General features: G+C 46.5%; 1 protein-coding gene across 1 annotated transcript in view; it reads right to left on the bottom strand.

Annotated features, from left to right (window-relative positions):
* fam193a (family with sequence similarity 193 member A) overlaps positions 1-11,488 on the bottom strand; it is a 50,234-nt gene extending 38,746 nt beyond the window's left edge. Inside the window, exon 1 of the mRNA XM_004911263.4 lies at positions 10,988-11,488. Within this exon, the coding sequence (XP_004911320.1) occupies positions 10,988-11,197 (210 nt within the window). The 5' untranslated portion in view covers positions 11,198-11,488. The remainder of the gene's footprint in view (positions 1-10,987) is intronic.
* Positions 11,489-16,478: the final 4,990 nt, after the last annotated feature.

Below are 16,478 nucleotides of genomic sequence, written 5' to 3'. Positions count from 1 at the left end.
TATCAAATGCTGTGTTCCAAGCCAATAAGGCTCCACATTAGCTCTAAATATTACCTTCCGGTTGTTCTGTGGCCAATTCTGACTCACCTTAATTGTTAAAAGTCTCTAACACAATCTACTTACTATTCATTGTTGTGCAATATAGAACTATTATTTGAAATATAGCCTTAATAAGAGAGCTTAGTGAGTCACCGTCAGCACTTAGTGGTATCATCTGTGTTAGGCACGTCAGCAGAACTTGTGTGTTATTGGAAAATCCCTCTTCTTAAAAATATATGGTGCACCTGAAGCTGGGTAAATTGCTTCTAACTAGCTGTACCAGGGGTAGGTAAAAAAAACTTCTACTCAAATTCAGTTTAAACTTGTATCATAAGAAAAAATAATGTGCCAACTCAATACTGTACCTAAGAGAATAGGTAACAGAACTCTTGGACTTCCTCTTAGACCAGGGATCCCCAACCTTTTATACCTGTGAGCCACATTCAAATGGAAAAAGAGTTGGGAAGCAACACAAGCATCAAAAAGGTTCCTGGGGGTGCAAATAAGAGCTATAATTGGCTAATTGGTGGGCCCTATGTGGACTGGTAGCCTATAGAAGACTGTTTGTCTTTACACTGACTTTGTATACAACCAAAACTTGCCTACCACTGGGAGCAACATCCAAGGGGGTTGGCGAGCAACATGTTGCTCCCAACCACTGGTTGGGGAACACTGTCTTAAGGTGCCCATACACGTAAAGATTCGCTCGCTTGGCGAGGTTGCCAAGTGAGCGGATCTTCACCTGATATCCCCACCTAGGGATGGGCAATATCGGGGAACATGTAGGCTAATTTGATCGTTTGGCCCTGCGGCCAAACGATCGAATTGTAATGGCGGCAATGGGGCAGTCGGTTTGTTGACCGCATCAACCTGCCCTATCAATATCTGCCCAATTTTAGGTCAGGCATGGCTGTCGTTTCTACCCCTACATGGGACGATAAGGTGCCGAATCGGTCCAAGGGACTGATATCGGCAGCTACAATCGGCCCGTGTATGGGGACCTTTAGAGGCACCCAGTCCTTCTTAAAGCTATCTATTGTATCTGCCATTCAACTGCAGAAAGAGAATGGCACGAATACACCACAGTGTAATAAAATATTTCAGCACCTGATAATGAAACCTGCTTTACTCTTAAAGCACAGGATGACCTTGCATCCACTGGAATAACCTATTGGATTCAAAGACAACAGCAGCAAGTTTATAATATATATATTTCACCCCATTACCAACACTAGCACTAATGCATGTATAACATTTAATTAGTGCAAAATAGAGCAATTATAACAAATATGTAAAATATACAGATTAAATATTATGTGACAAGAACCACAGAAAAAAGGAGATCCCTGAAAATATTTTATTTAGAGCCCAATATCTGGTTAACAAGAAAACAGGAAAAACAGCACAAGAGATAAGACAGGTGAGAAACAGATCATAGCAACACCTTGCAGCATGTTCCTATATGCTGCAGCCTGTTCTTTCCCCTGTGATACCAGCTCATGTATCACACACAAATGGCTGACTCTCTGAAACCTCCAGCATGGCAATGTGGGCACCCATCTGTTCCACCATGACATGTAGGGTGTCATTAGAGAAATGCACCTAGGAGCATTCAACAGCCACCAGCATTTATTTCAGTTAACCCACTGCTCTGTGGCTGCAAGTTAACAAAAGACAACATAGTACTGACAATATCTTTAAGGGATTAAAGGCTGAGAATTAGCCCCATGTGGATTCAGCCTTCATTTTTCTGCAGACCAAGAATCAAGCTATATGCTGGCATCAGTCGCTTTCTTTGCCTGCACCCCGAACCCTTAAATTGGGCTGGGTGCAGCCACACGTAGCGGATATTAGCTCTGAAATGCAACTGGAGTTAGTTTGCTGAGATGTGTCCAGCCCAATTCAATGGTTCTGGGTGCAGGCAGAGAAGGAGACTGATGCCAGCGTAGGGGCTGACCCAAAGACCCCGTTTTTCCTCAGGCCAAGAATCACCCCTGTGCGGCTTCAGTCCAATAGCAAAATGCGCCCCCAGCCATGGACTCAGCTGGGACCCTTGCAACCAGTTGAGAACCAAGACTAGTGGAAAACATTTGCTAAGGCTTCCAAAAACATTAACTCCAATTGCAAAAGACTAGAGTGTACAAGTTCATCTAGAGGTGGAGATTAATGGGCCGATGAAAGCTGCTGACAATAATTATAGGATACAAAAAGTAATTGTGAAAAATACCCAGTAAACTATATTTAATATACACATGCATGTAACATTTACATAGACTAGAATCTAATTTGTAAATAGGGTCAGCAGGGAAACAGGTCAGTCAGTCATATAAAGGAATCAGATAACACAGAGTAATACTCTGCAGGCAGATCACAGCAACTACTTGCAGGACTTCTCTCTATCCAGCAGCCTCTACTTGCCCTTTCATATTATTATTTATAAAATACCTAATTTATTTCCAAAGAACTGTCAAAAAATAAGGGTGTAACCACAGAAATATAGATTATGTACAAAAAAATACAAGGTAAAGTGGGCCATGCTCACCTCAATGGGCTTAATGCCACATAAAGTTACCCCCGGCCCTGCACTCAGCTGGGATACCTATAAACAGCTGAGTTCCAAGACTAATGAAAAGCATTTACAATACTAAGACATTAAAAGCAGGGGTCCCCAACCATTTTTACCTTTGAGTCACTTCAAATGTAAAAGGATTTGGGCAGCAACACTAGCATAAAAAAATTCCTGTGGGTGCCAAATAAGGGCTGTGATTGGCTATTAGGTAACCCCTGTATGGACTGGCAGCCTATAGGATACTCTGTTTGTCAATACAATTTGCCTCCAATTCAAAACCTTAAAATAAGCACCTACTTTGAGACCAGTGGTAGCAACATTCAAGCGGTTGGTGAGCAACATGTAGCATTAAAGGAACAGTATAACCAAAAAAAGTGTTATATGCAGTAAATATAATGTACTGTTGCCCAGCACTAGTACTGCTGAGTCTGCTTCAGTAACACTAATAAAGTTTATATAAACAAAACTGCTGTGTAGACACGAGGGCAGCCACTTAAGTTGATGTAGGCCTAAATGGCATAGATAACATTGCACATAAGCTGTGTAAAAAACAATGGGTTTAGTTCTTACACAGGAATCTACGCCCACTGTATTCCTCAGAGCCTGTTATAGGCTATGTAGCCTGTGCCATTTACAGTTACATTACTTGCAACGACTCATTATCACAGGAAAATGCAAAACCATGCCTTTACCAATAAAGTCAAATCACCATGAGTAATATTATATACTTGCGGGAATTCCAATGTTAGCAAACAGCAAGGGATTTTCAGGGGGAAGGGGCTGATGCCCACGGTAGTAGTTTTTTTTTACATGGGCAACAAATCTCCCCATGTGTCATTACTTATTACAGACTGATAGACTGCTCCTATAGCTTACAGCTTATTTACACATGCCTCAAGGTGGGCACATTGGTGACAGATCCACTCGTTTGGTGACCATGCAAAACCAGCGAATCTTTACATTTGTGGCCACCTTAACTGTGAGCGGCCACAAGAATGAAACTAGCATCACTACAAGTCATTACAAGATTCTTGCAATAACATCACAAAGGAACACATCTAATGGAAGTGAATGTGTAGGGAGCTATGCAGAATAAGCAAGTTTAAAGGGCAACTATACCCCCAAACAATGTAGGTCTCTATAAAAATATATTGCATAAACAGCTCATATGTAAAACCCTGCTTCATCTAAATAAAACATTTTCATACAATATACTAATTTTAGTAGTATGTGCCACTGGGTAATCCTAAATAGAAAACTGCCATTTTAAGTACTAAGGGCCGCCCCCTGGGATCATAGGATTCACAGTGCACACAAACAAGCCAAGGCACACATACATGCTAGGCCCCATCAGCCAATGAATGGGCAGTTCTGCCTTTTGCTCCCACACTACTTCCTGTTACAGTTAGAGCTGCATTATTTCCTGTCAGCTGATCTCTGAGGGGGCACACAGCCCATCACTAAATGGCGGCTCAAGGGAAAGGATGTAAAAGGGCAATATTTACTGATATATATATTCCAGTTTGGTGAGAGTCATTAATAGGGCTCTTCTTAACATAATATAAACTGTCTGTTGGTTAGTTATTGATTCTGGGGGTCTAGTTTTCCTTTAATGCGCTACTCAGCCCAAAAACTTAATACAGTAGTCACTCTAGATCCAAATTACATTCATTACAGAATGCCTCTTTTTGCCTCTTCAGCATTTACTCCAAACCTTTATACATAAAACAGGATCATTCATAGTGAAGAACATGAGAAATGCCATATTTTTTTTGTTGGCAGACCTACAGCACTGCCTTACCTCAATTTAATTACATGTTTAAATATTAGCATTTTATACACTAATTCAGCGCTCCCACACAGCCAGAATGGCACAGGAGCGCAGTCACTGCAGCACAGAGCTCTAGATACGCTGCGGTGCTAACATGTCGCTCAGCGAGCGCTGCCGGAAGAGAAGCGCAATCTATAAGCGCTCTGCAGCGCACAGTATATACGGGTTTGTTCTTTGCGGCTGCTGGGGATGAAAAGCCCGCTGCTTTGGGGAACCTGCCACACTGCAAGGGCAGGTAGTTGCTAAGGCAAACCCATACATGTACAGATGTTAGATAAAAGGTTCTGTAGGATTTTCTTGAGCAGTCTCCAAGAAGTGTTCAGAATCATGGCAGGGTTGAAAATGTTGACTGGCTTAGGTCAAACAAAAGACAATGGTGCTCATTTATTAACAATGGACACGTTTGCACCTGGGAAGTAAAGGTGGCCACACACAAGTGGATTTTAGCTATAGATTATAGCTATATTCTAGATATCGCTCCTTTAGATCGATTCAGCAGCTTATCTGCCTGTGTATGGGCACGAACGACGGGTCTCCCCGACCGACATCTGGCCTGAAATTGGCCAGGTCTTGATCGGGCAGGTTTGATTTTTCCATTGGTTAAACTGTCGGCACCTATACCTGGGGTTCCAATTCGATCATTTGGCCCCAGGGCCCAACAACCGAATTAGCCTGATATCAACCATCTGTAGGTGGGGATATCAGGAGAATATCTTACCGTGCATGGCCACCTTCACCCACAGCAACCAATTAGTTTTTTTTCTAGTAGTTGCAGGTAGAACAATGAAAACAAACACCTGACTGGTTGTCACAAGTTACTGCCCAGGTGCAAATCTGCCCAGTGTTTATAAATGACCCCCAATATCTTTTCGAGCATAGCCAATCCAATAACAATACAAAGACACCAGAAAGGGATGATGTTCCCAACTAGCATCTTTACATAAATGGCCAGTCTGCCTATGAAGGATCACATTTCAAAGACAGCAGTCTTCATGTAAATAGTTAATAGTTCTATATGGCGAATGATGTGTCTTACAACAATTAGCTGGTTATACAATATCTCTGCCTTAAGTGGAACTGTACAAATAGTTGAAATCCCAAACAGAAGAACCTTGGAACAACTTAGTAACATAGTAACATAGTAAGTTGGGTTGAAAAAAGACATACGTCCATCAAGTTCAACCATAATGCCTATACCTAACCTGCCTAACTACAAGTTGATCCAGAGGAAGGCAAAAAACCCCATCTGAAGCCTCTCTAATTTGCCTCAGAGGGGAAAAAATTCCTTCCTGACTCCAAGATGGCAATCGGACCAGTCCCTGTATCAACTTGTACTAAGAGCTATCTCCCATAACCGTGTATTCCCTCACTTGCTAAGAATCCATCCAGCCCCTTCTTAAAGCTATATAATGTATCAGCCAGTACGACTGATTCGGGGAGGGAATTCCACAACTTCACAGCTCTCACTGTAAAAAATCCTTTCCGAATATTTAAATGGAACCTCCCTTCTTCTAAACGGAGTCGGTGCCCTCGTGTCCGTTGGAAGGACCTACTGGTAAATAAAACATGAGAGGTTATTATATGATCCCCTTATATATTTATACATAGTTATCATGTCACCTCTTAAGCGCCTCTTCTCCAGTGTAAACAGACCCAACTTGGCCAGTCTTTCTTCATAACCGAGACTTTCCATACCCTTTACCAGCTTAGTTGCCCTTCTCTGGACCCTCTCTAGCTCAATAATGTCCCGTTTGAGCACTGGAGACCAAAACTGAACAGCATATTCTAGATGGGGCCTTACCAGTGCTCTGTAAAGGGGAAGAATAACCCCCTCCTCCCGTGAATCTATACCCCTTTTAATACAGCTCAGAACCTTGTTTGCCCTTGCAGCTGCTGCCTGGCATTGCTTGCTACAGCCAAGTTTATTATCTACAAGGACTCCAAGATCCTTCTCCATTATGGATTTGCCTAATGCAGTCCCATTAAGGTTATACGGGGCTTGCATATTTTTACATCCCAGGTGCATGACCTTACATTTATCCACATTAAATCTCATCTGCCACTTAGCTGCCCAGATTGCCAGTTGGTCAAGATCCTGCTGCAGGGATGTCACATCCTGGATAGAATTGACTGGTCTGCAGAGTTTTGTGTCATCTGCAAACACTGATACATTACTCATAATACCCTCCCCTAAGTCATTTATGAACAAATTAAACAAAAGTGGACCCAGTACAGAACCCTGAGGGACCCCACTGAGAACCTTACTCCAAGTAGAGAATGTGCCATTAACAACCACCCTCTTGTTAAGTAAAAAAAAAATTACAACAAAAAACAATTGCAAATTACCTTAATATCAGTGCCGATGGTGGTAATAATTCTCAGACTATAAGGAGCGTTATTCCCTGGCTGGGGTTAAATCTGCAACAATGTTAATCTGTGAAATGTGTCACTTTTCAAACACACTGTATCCAAACCAGCCCAACACGGGTACCAGCAATTTAGAAAGGAAGTTGCAATAACAAACAGAGATATATAAGTTATATTGTTGCTCTAATTAGAACTCCCATCATTTGCTGTATGGAGGCAATTAGGCATATCTCATGGCTTAACAGAAAGTTAAGTTAGTCACATGAAATCATATGAAGTCAAATGCACAGACAACCTCATGTATGGGATCTATCATCCAGAAAGCTCCAAAATACAGCACTGTCGTTTCCCACATTGTTCTATTAAACAAGCAATTCTTCCTTTCTCATGTGCTATGAACGTAACTAAGCTGCATACATTCAAGTCAATGGCAAAACTGTAATATTGTTTTTTTTTATGTTTACGTTTTTACTGCAACCTCTTAAAGGGATACTGACAGCAGAAAAGAAAGCTCTATTTACAACTATAAAACCATTGTCTGTGCATGTGCTTTATGATGTTACCCTCAACATATTTGTCTGGTGCTTTTACATTACTTATCCAATCCCCCATGTTTCTATAAGTAAATTTAAATGAACATTAATTTTAAGCCTGGTTTTTTTTTAGTGCCAGTCTCACTTTAAAGGAATACTGTCATGGGAAAACATCTTTTTTTCAAAAACCACCAGTTTTCCAGCAGAATCCTGCATTGTAATTGGTTTACAAAAGCGCAAAGAGATTTTTTCTTTAATTTTGAAATATCAAATGGGGCTAGCCATATTCTTCATTTCCCAGGGTGCCACAGCCATGTGACCTGTGCTCTGATAAACTTCACTCACACTTTACTGCTGCGCTGCAAGTTGGAGTGATATCCCCCCCCCACTCACCCCCAGCAGCCGATCAGCCAAACAATGGAAAGGGAGCGAGATAGGAGCTCCCAGTAGGTATCAGAATAGCACTCAATAGTAAGAAATCCAAGTCCAGCTTGGGACTCCTCCAGTTACATGGGAGTAGGAGAAACAATAGGTTAGCTGAAAGCAGTTCTAATGTGTAGTGCTGGCTGAAAGCTCAGACTCAGGCACAATGCATTGAGATGGCGCCTACACACCAATATTACAGCTAAAAAAAATACATTTGTTGGTTCAAGAATAAAATTTTAAATGGCAGAGTGAATTATTTGCTATGTAATCAGCGTTATTTAGAAATAAAAACACAGCATAGATCTCATACCTGTACTAGATACAGGTCACCTTTGGGTGTGCCTATGACCAAAACCAAATCCTGATTACTTAAGCAGTGCAAATCCCAAGGTACTGCCACTGAAGATGAAAAATAGTAAAAGTGATCAAACAGTATTCAAAGCCTGGTAAACAAGTTGTGTTTCCCAAATGTTAGGCTAATTGGAGATTCTGACAGCAGCCGAACAGCTGAGCAATCAAAACAGTAGATACCAACAGTCTGTATTTACATGGATATTACATAACCAGCTTGCCTGCATATACAAGGGGAACACAAGCCACACATTCAGGGAACATTAACTGACATATCTAGGGCTCTTACAGTACATAAAAGCATTAAATGCCAACATATCAACGCTTAAAGATTAGCTGACACTACAAAGCGGATACAAGCACAGGCTGGTAACATGGTAGAATGAAGTCCATCAGGCAGTTGATCTTAGGATGTATTTTGAGAGAATTTGGGCACAATACTCCATAACCTTCACTGGAGCTGCACTAATAGAAGTGGTGCATGGTGTTGCCCTAAATATTAAGATGAAAATAAAAAAGGACACTTATTGCATACCTAGATAACCACATTGTAACATGCAAGTGTGGCTGCGAATCCTCACCTGCCTGCTCTCACTTCCCACCACAATAATAAAAGTGTCCATAAAAACATTAGCAGGGTAACATTAATGTGTGCATCTTTGCTATTGCTTTGTCTTTTGGCATTTTATCAGTATAGGCATAGTGTGAAACCACAGGCACACAGCCATAGGGATAGAACTTGAAAAATTGAGTTAAAGGAGAAGGAAAGGCTAAGTCACTTGGGGGTGCCAAATGTTAGGCACCCCCAAGTGACTTTAATCGCTTACCTTGTACCCTGGGTTGGTGCCCCTGTATCGAGAGAACAGCCCCAGCCCGGGGCACGTGGAGCGATGCGCTTCCTCCTTCCTTTTTCTTCTGCCGGCGAAATCCGTGGGCTGGCGCATGCGCAGTAGAGTGAAAAGCCGACTTTCTTGTTTAAGTTCCACTATTCACTCTACTGCGCGCGCGGTGCTACAGGAAGGAGGAAGCGATCGCTGCTACCCTGGGCTGGTGCTGTTCTCTCTGTACAGGGGCACCAGCCCGGGGTAAAAGGTAAGCGATCTAAGTCACTTGGGGGTGCCTAACATTTTGGCACCCCCAAGTGACTTAGCCTTTCCTTCTCCTTTAAGAACCATACTGGTGTGAATACAGTTATTGTCAAATAAATGGCACTTGTTGCCCCAAAACTGTTCCTCCACTTAAGCTGCCAGCTGGCACAGCCTTCTCTCCTGTCAGCACTGTAAGTTGCACCCCTACACGTTGGATTTGCCTAGTGCCATCTCAAGGCGTGTGAAGCCATACTGGGGCACACAGGCATATTCAGCACGTTCCCTTGAGCCAGGAAACTCACAGGCCGCTCCAAACTATGGGTGGGGGCACTGGTGCCAGCAAATCGACATGTATTAGCAAAGGGCAAGTTTACACCATGGCTCAACACAAAATCAGTGGGCCACTAGCAACTGCTCCCCATTATAGCATATGGAACACTCCCTTTCACCCATGGTGGTGTCATGGGAACAAGGCAACATCCATATCTCCATGGGATGCTAGCTTGCTCCCCGAATGCATTCCATACATGCTAACTGCACTAGCCCCTAGAACAGGGGTCCCCAACCTTTCTTACCTGTGAGCCACAGCCAAATGTAAAAAGACTTGGGGAGCAACACAAGCACCATAAAAGTTCATGGAGGAGCCAAATAAGGGCTGTGATTGGCTATTAGGGGCCTCTATGCACCCTATCAGCTTACAGGGGCTTTATTTGGTAATAAATCTTGTTTTTATTTAACCAAAACTTGCCCCCAAGTCAGGAATTCAAAAATAACTCCCTGGTTTGGGGGCACTGAGAGCAACAGCCAATCAGTTCACCTCCCTGGACTACAGCCCCATATGAACCCTAATAGGTCAGGCACACACTGGCTATACATCTGAAGAGGTGGTGTCTCTGATGCAGGGGCCACTGAACTACTGAGCCCAACCTGAGCAACAAGCACTCAGTTTCAACAGGGTGAATAAGGTCAGGGGGGTGCTGCATCTTGGTTAAGGGATGGGACAGGGATATCCTACATCAGCTGTTCAACTACAGCTTTCAGCAACTACAACACATTTACTATTGCTAACCCAGACCACAAAGCGCAGCATACTACCTGTGCCAGAGTTTAGCCCAGGCCTAGCTGATATAACAGAGGTAGTAAGCAACCCAAATACAGAGCGATAATCGCAAGGCAAATATGTCAATGCGGGGGGGGGGAAGCAACTGCTGCAGAACTGCACTGCCTGACAGGGGGCGCAGGATATAAACATCACCACCAGCTGAAGCGCAGGAAGTGGAGCCATTCTAGTGTAAACAATACAACTTGTCACCATGGGGGGGCTACAGTGTGGCTTTAACTCCCTTATTGCTCCCCAACAGAGGAGCCCAGCTTTGCATTGGTGGGGGAAAAGGAAGAGGCCTGACTATTTAAAGCACAGATGGCTAATTCATATACAGGGCCTCACTTAGAAAAGGGGGGGCCCTGGCAGTACAGGAGGGAGCATATGTAGGAGCCCAGTTATAATGGGGTACTGGGATTTGCAGTTGGACAAAATCTGGAGAGTTGTAGAGAGTATTATATACAGGCAGTATCTAACAGCTATTATAAAGCCCAATCTATTCAGCATGTAAAGGTAGAACAGCTGTGCTTGTGGGGGCCCCTTGCCCCACCCTAACAGGACCCTGGCTGCAATATTGCAGGAAGCACTGGCTGACAGGGGATTGTGGGAGTTGTGGTTAAACCCCAGGCTGCCCCATTGCCGGTAGATACATGTAAGCACCCGGGTTTGTTATGAGCTCACCTCGTTCCCAGGGGTGCTGGGAGTGCAGTTCCCAGTGGGTGGGCTGGGGATCAGGCCTGTGCTGCCCCCGACTCCTGCGCTCCCACTCCCTCCGCTTGTAGCGCCGTGTTGCCCCCGCAGCGCCGCAGCCTTCACATCTCCAGCCCCCGCACTGCCGCCCCGCTTATTCTTCCTCCGCTTGGCCCCTCTCTTCGCGTCGGCGGGGCTCATCTCCGAGAAAGCAGCCACCTGCCGCAGCCGAGCTACCGTGTATGGGGAGGGGGGAGCCAGCAGGGTCCGCAGTAGCGCAGGGAACACTAGCCGGCCGCACGCCGCCTTGCGGGATTATCACCAACGCAACCAAATAGTCCCGCTCTCCGGGGCGGCGCAGAAAACGGAGAACCGAGCACCAGCGGAGCCTAGACACACTCCAATATGGCGGATCACTGGGAGAGGAGCTAGCCCGTCTGACGCAGAGACGACGCTACGCACACCGACGTAAACTCAGAGTTGCTGCCACCTCCTGGGCCTGGCGGGAATTGGAGTCCGCAAAGGGTAAAGAAATTGCTCCGCGTTTGGCACCGGAAACTACAACTCCCGAAGCACAACGCGCCCCTTGTGAGCGGCACAGAACGCTTCCCAGGCCGGTGAAGTCATGGAAAAGGGATTATGGGAGTTGTAGTCACAGAGGAAACGCTAAGCGCAAAGCCCGATGATCTAATCGGCTTTCCAGACTTGTTACCATAGATTTTAGTCGGCTCCAGGTTACTTTTGAGATAATAAATAATCCAGTACTTGTTTTACCAGAATGATTACTACAGCGTGGTCTGTTATAATTATTAATTATACGCGTTTTACAGGGGTAGTTAGTTCGCCTTTACATTAACTTTTCGCGTGATATTCGGAGACAATTTGCTTTATTACGATCTATTTACATTTAGATTTTTTATTTTTGTCACCGTTTCAGCTATTCAGGAGTTCCCCAGTTTCAAATGTTGCACTTATCTGGTTGCTATGGTTCAGTTTACCCCAGCAACGGGTCCGCAGTTAGAGAAGGCAGTATAGGTATATATCTTGGGTCCTAGCTCCCCACCCAGCCCCCAAAGGGAGAGAATATTGTATAGGCAAGAAGGGTGTATGGGGTGTAGGAGAGAGAGACTGACACATGGGGTGTAGGAGAGAGAGACTGACACATGGGGTGTATGGGAGAGACTGACACATGGGGTGTATGGGAGAGACTGACACATGGGGTGTATGGGAGAGACTGACACATGGGGTGTATGGGAGAGACTGACACATGGGGTGTATGGGAGAGACTGACACATGGGGTGTATGGGAGAGACTGACACATGGGGTGTATGGGAGAGACTGACACATGGGGTGTATGGGAGAGACTGACACATGGGGTGTATGGGAGAGAGAGACTGACACATGGGGTGTATGGGAGAGACTGACACATGGGGTGTATGGGAGAGACTGACACATGGGGTGTATGGGAGAGACTGACACATGGGGTGTATGGGAGAGAGACTGACACATGGGGTGCATGGGAGAGACTGACACATGGGGTGCATGGGAGAGACTGACACATGGGGTGTATGGGAGAGAGAGTGACACATGGGGTGTATGGGAGAGACTGACACATGGGGTGTATGGGAGAGAGAGTGACACATGGGGTGTATGGGAGAGAGAGACTGACACATGGGGTGTATGGGAGAGAGAGACTGACACATGGGGTGTATGGGAGAGAGAGACTGACACATGGGGTGTATGGGAGAGAGAGACTGACACATGGGGTGTATGGGAGAGAGAGACTGACACATGGGGTGTATGGGAGAGACTGACACATGGGGTGTATGGGAGAGACTGACACATGGGGTGTATGGGAGAGAGACTGACACATGGGGTGTATGGGAGAGAGAGACTGACACATGGGGTGTATGGGAGAGACTGACACATGGGGTGTATGGGAGAGACTGACACATGGGGTGTATGGGAGAGAGACTGACACATGGGGTGCATGGGAGAGACTGACACATGGGGTGCATGGGAGAGACTGACACATGGGGTGTATGGGAGAGACTGACACATGGGGTGTATGGGAGAGAGAGTGACACATGGGGTGTATGGGAGAGAGAGACTGACACATGGGGTGTATGGGAGAGAGAGACTGACACATGGGGTGTATGGGAGAGAGAGACTGACACATGGGGTGTATGGGAGAGACTGACACATGGGGTGTATGGGAGAGACTGACACATGGGGTGTATGGGAGAGAGAGACTGACACATGGGGTGTATGGGAGAGACTGACACATGGGGTGTATGGGAGAGACTGGCACATGGGGTGTATGGGAGAGACTGACACATGGGGTGTATGGGAGAGAGAGACTGACACATGGGGTGTATGGGAGAGACTGACACATGGGGTGTATGGGAGAGACTGACACATGGGGTGTATGGGAGAGACTGACACATGGGGTGTATGGGAGAGACTGACACATGGGGTGTATGGGAGAGACTGACACATGGGGTGTATGGGAGAGAGAGACTGACACATGGGGTGTATGGGAGAGAGAGACTGACACATGGGGTGTATGGGAGAGAGAGACTGACACATGGGGTGTATGGGAGAGACTGACACATGGGGTGTATGGGAGAGAGAGACTGACACATGGGGTGTATGGGAGAGACTGGCACATGGGGTGTATGGGAGAGAGAGACTGACACATGGGGTGTATGGGAGAGACTGGCACATGGGGTGTATGGGAGAGACTGACACATGGGGTGTATGGGAGAGACTGGCACATGGGGTGTATGGGAGAGACTGACACATGGGGTGTATGGGAGAGACTGACACATGGGGTGTATGGGAGAGAGAGACTGACACATGGGGTGTATGGGAGAGACTGGCACATGGGGTGTATGGGAGAGACTGACACATGGGGTGTATGGGAGAGAGACTGACACATGGGGTGCATGGGAGAGACTGACACATGGGGTGTATGGGAGAGACTGACACATGGGGTGTATGGGAGAGAGAGACTGACACATGGGGTGTATGGGAGAGACTGGCACATGGGGTGTATGGGAGAGACTGACACATGGGGTGTATGGGAGAGAGAGACTGACACATGGGGTGTATGGGAGAGACTGGCACATGGGGTGTATGGGAGAGACTGACACATGGGGTGTATGGGAGAGACTGGCACATGGGGTGTATGGGAGAGACTGACACATGGGGTGTATGGGAGAGACTGACACATGGGGTGTATGGGAGAGACTGACACATGGGGTGTATGGGAGAGACTGACACATGGGGTGTATGGGAGAGACTGACACATGGGGTGTATGGGAGAGACTGACACATGGGGTGTATGGGAGAGAGAGACTGACACATGGGGTGTATGGGAGAGACTGACACATGGGGTGTAGGAGAGAGAGACTGACACATGGGGCGTAGGAGAGAGAGACTGACACATGGGGTGTATGGGAGAGACTGACACATGGGGTGTATGGGAGAGAGACTGACACATGGGGTGTATGGGAGAGACTGACACATGGGGTGTATGGGAGAGACTGACACATGGGGTGTATGGGAGAGAGAGACTGACACATGGGGTGTAGGAGAGAGAGACTGACACATGGGGCGTAGGAGAGAGAGACTGACACATGGGGTGTATGGGAGAGACTGGCACATGGGGTGTATGGGAGAGACTGGCACATGGGGTGTATGGGAGAGACTGACACATGGGGTGTATGGGAGAGACTGACACATGGGGTGTAGGAGAGAGAGACTGACACATGGGGTGTAGGAGAGAGAGACTGACACATGCGGCGTAGGAGAGAGACTGACACATGGGGTGTATGGGAGAGACTGGCACATGGGGTGTATGGGAGAGACTGACACATGGGGCGTAGGAGAGAGACTGACACATGGGGTGTATGGGAGAGACTGACACATGGGGTGTATGGGAGAGACTGACACATGGGGTGTATGGGAGAGACTGACACATGGGGTGTATGGGGGAGAGAGACTGACACATGGGGTGTATGGGAGAGACTGACACATGGGGTGTATGGGGGAGAGAGACTGACACATGGGGTGTATGGGGGAGAGAGAGACTGACACATGGGGTGTAGGAGAGAGAGACTGACACATGGGATGTAGGAAAGAGACTGACACATGGGGTGTAGGAGAGAGAGAGAGACTGACACATGGGATGTAGGAGAGAGAGACTGACACATGGGGTGTAGGAGGGAGAGAGAGACTGACACATGGGGTGTATGGGAGAGAGAGACTGACACATGGGGTGTAGGAGAGAGAGACTGACACATGGGGTGTAGGAAAGAGACTGACACATGGGGTGTAGGAGGGAGAGAGAGACTGACACATGGGGTGTATGGGAGAGAGAGACTGACACATGGGGTGTAGGAGAGAGAGACTGACACATGGGGTGTAGGAAAGAGACTGACACATGGGGTGTAGGAGAGAGAGAGATCAATGGAAAAGTTACTTAGAATTGGCCATTCTTTAATAAACTATACGTCGGACACGTGACTGCACACAAATCCTTGAAGCCGGCATCCAACTTGCAGTATTCAGTAAGTGTCCTCCTTTAAAGGGGTGAGATGGTAACCCTATCAGCTGCACAAAGGGGATTTGGATGCCAGAGGTTCTCCAGTACAATAATGAATGAAGCAATGAATCTAGCAGTACACCATGCAGCGCGTTAGTGGCTAAGTGTCAGCCCATGCTTACTGGAATGTCTAGTGGTGCTCTTAGGGACTATACTCTCATCCCTACCACACAGGAATCCCTACTCTGGTGGATGGGGAATACTAACCCCACTACTTCTGCTCATTGGAGCACAAAACTGCTCTTACTCACTAGCCCTGACTAGCTTGCACCCCTAGGATGTACTATAACAAGATCCATTACTTACTGTTCCTCATTCAGGGGTCCCTGCAGCCCCACATTTTCCAAGGATTTTTTCCACTCTAGAAGGATTTTCTTAGTGGGGCACCAGTGGACTATACCCTAAGCCAGTGATCCCCAACCAGTGGCTCAGGGGCAACATGGTGCTCACCAACCCCTTGGGTGTTGCTCCCAGTGGCCTCAAAGCAGGTGCGTATGCTTGAATTCCTGGCTTGGGGGCAAGTTTTAGTTGCATTAAAACCAGATGTACTGCCAGAGCCCCCTGTAGGCTGCCAGTACACACTATCAGTGGAGTCCCCACTTTGGCAGATCTTTTGTTAGGCTTCATGCCTCAGGCTCTCTAGAGCAGTGCTGTCCAACTTCTGTTGTACCGAGGGCCGCAATTTTTCCGACCTACGTGGTGGAGGGCCGATAATGGAAGCCAGTTTTGACCACTCCTATTTTTGAAACCACACCCATGTTATCACATGACCATACCCATATTAATGGTTGTAGTACAGCAAAAACCTGCCATACTCTGCTTGCCCTACCCTGCCTGTGTGCCATACTCTGCCTTCCCTGCCCTGCCTGTGTG

The sequence above is a fragment of the Xenopus tropicalis genome, chromosome 1 (assembly GCF_000004195.4).
Source record: "Xenopus tropicalis strain Nigerian chromosome 1, UCB_Xtro_10.0, whole genome shotgun sequence".
In the NCBI taxonomy this organism is placed as follows: Eukaryota; Metazoa; Chordata; class Amphibia; order Anura; family Pipidae; genus Xenopus; species Xenopus tropicalis.
The sequence above is the reverse complement of the archived record's forward strand: the minus strand, read 5'-3'. Positions and strand labels throughout refer to the sequence as shown.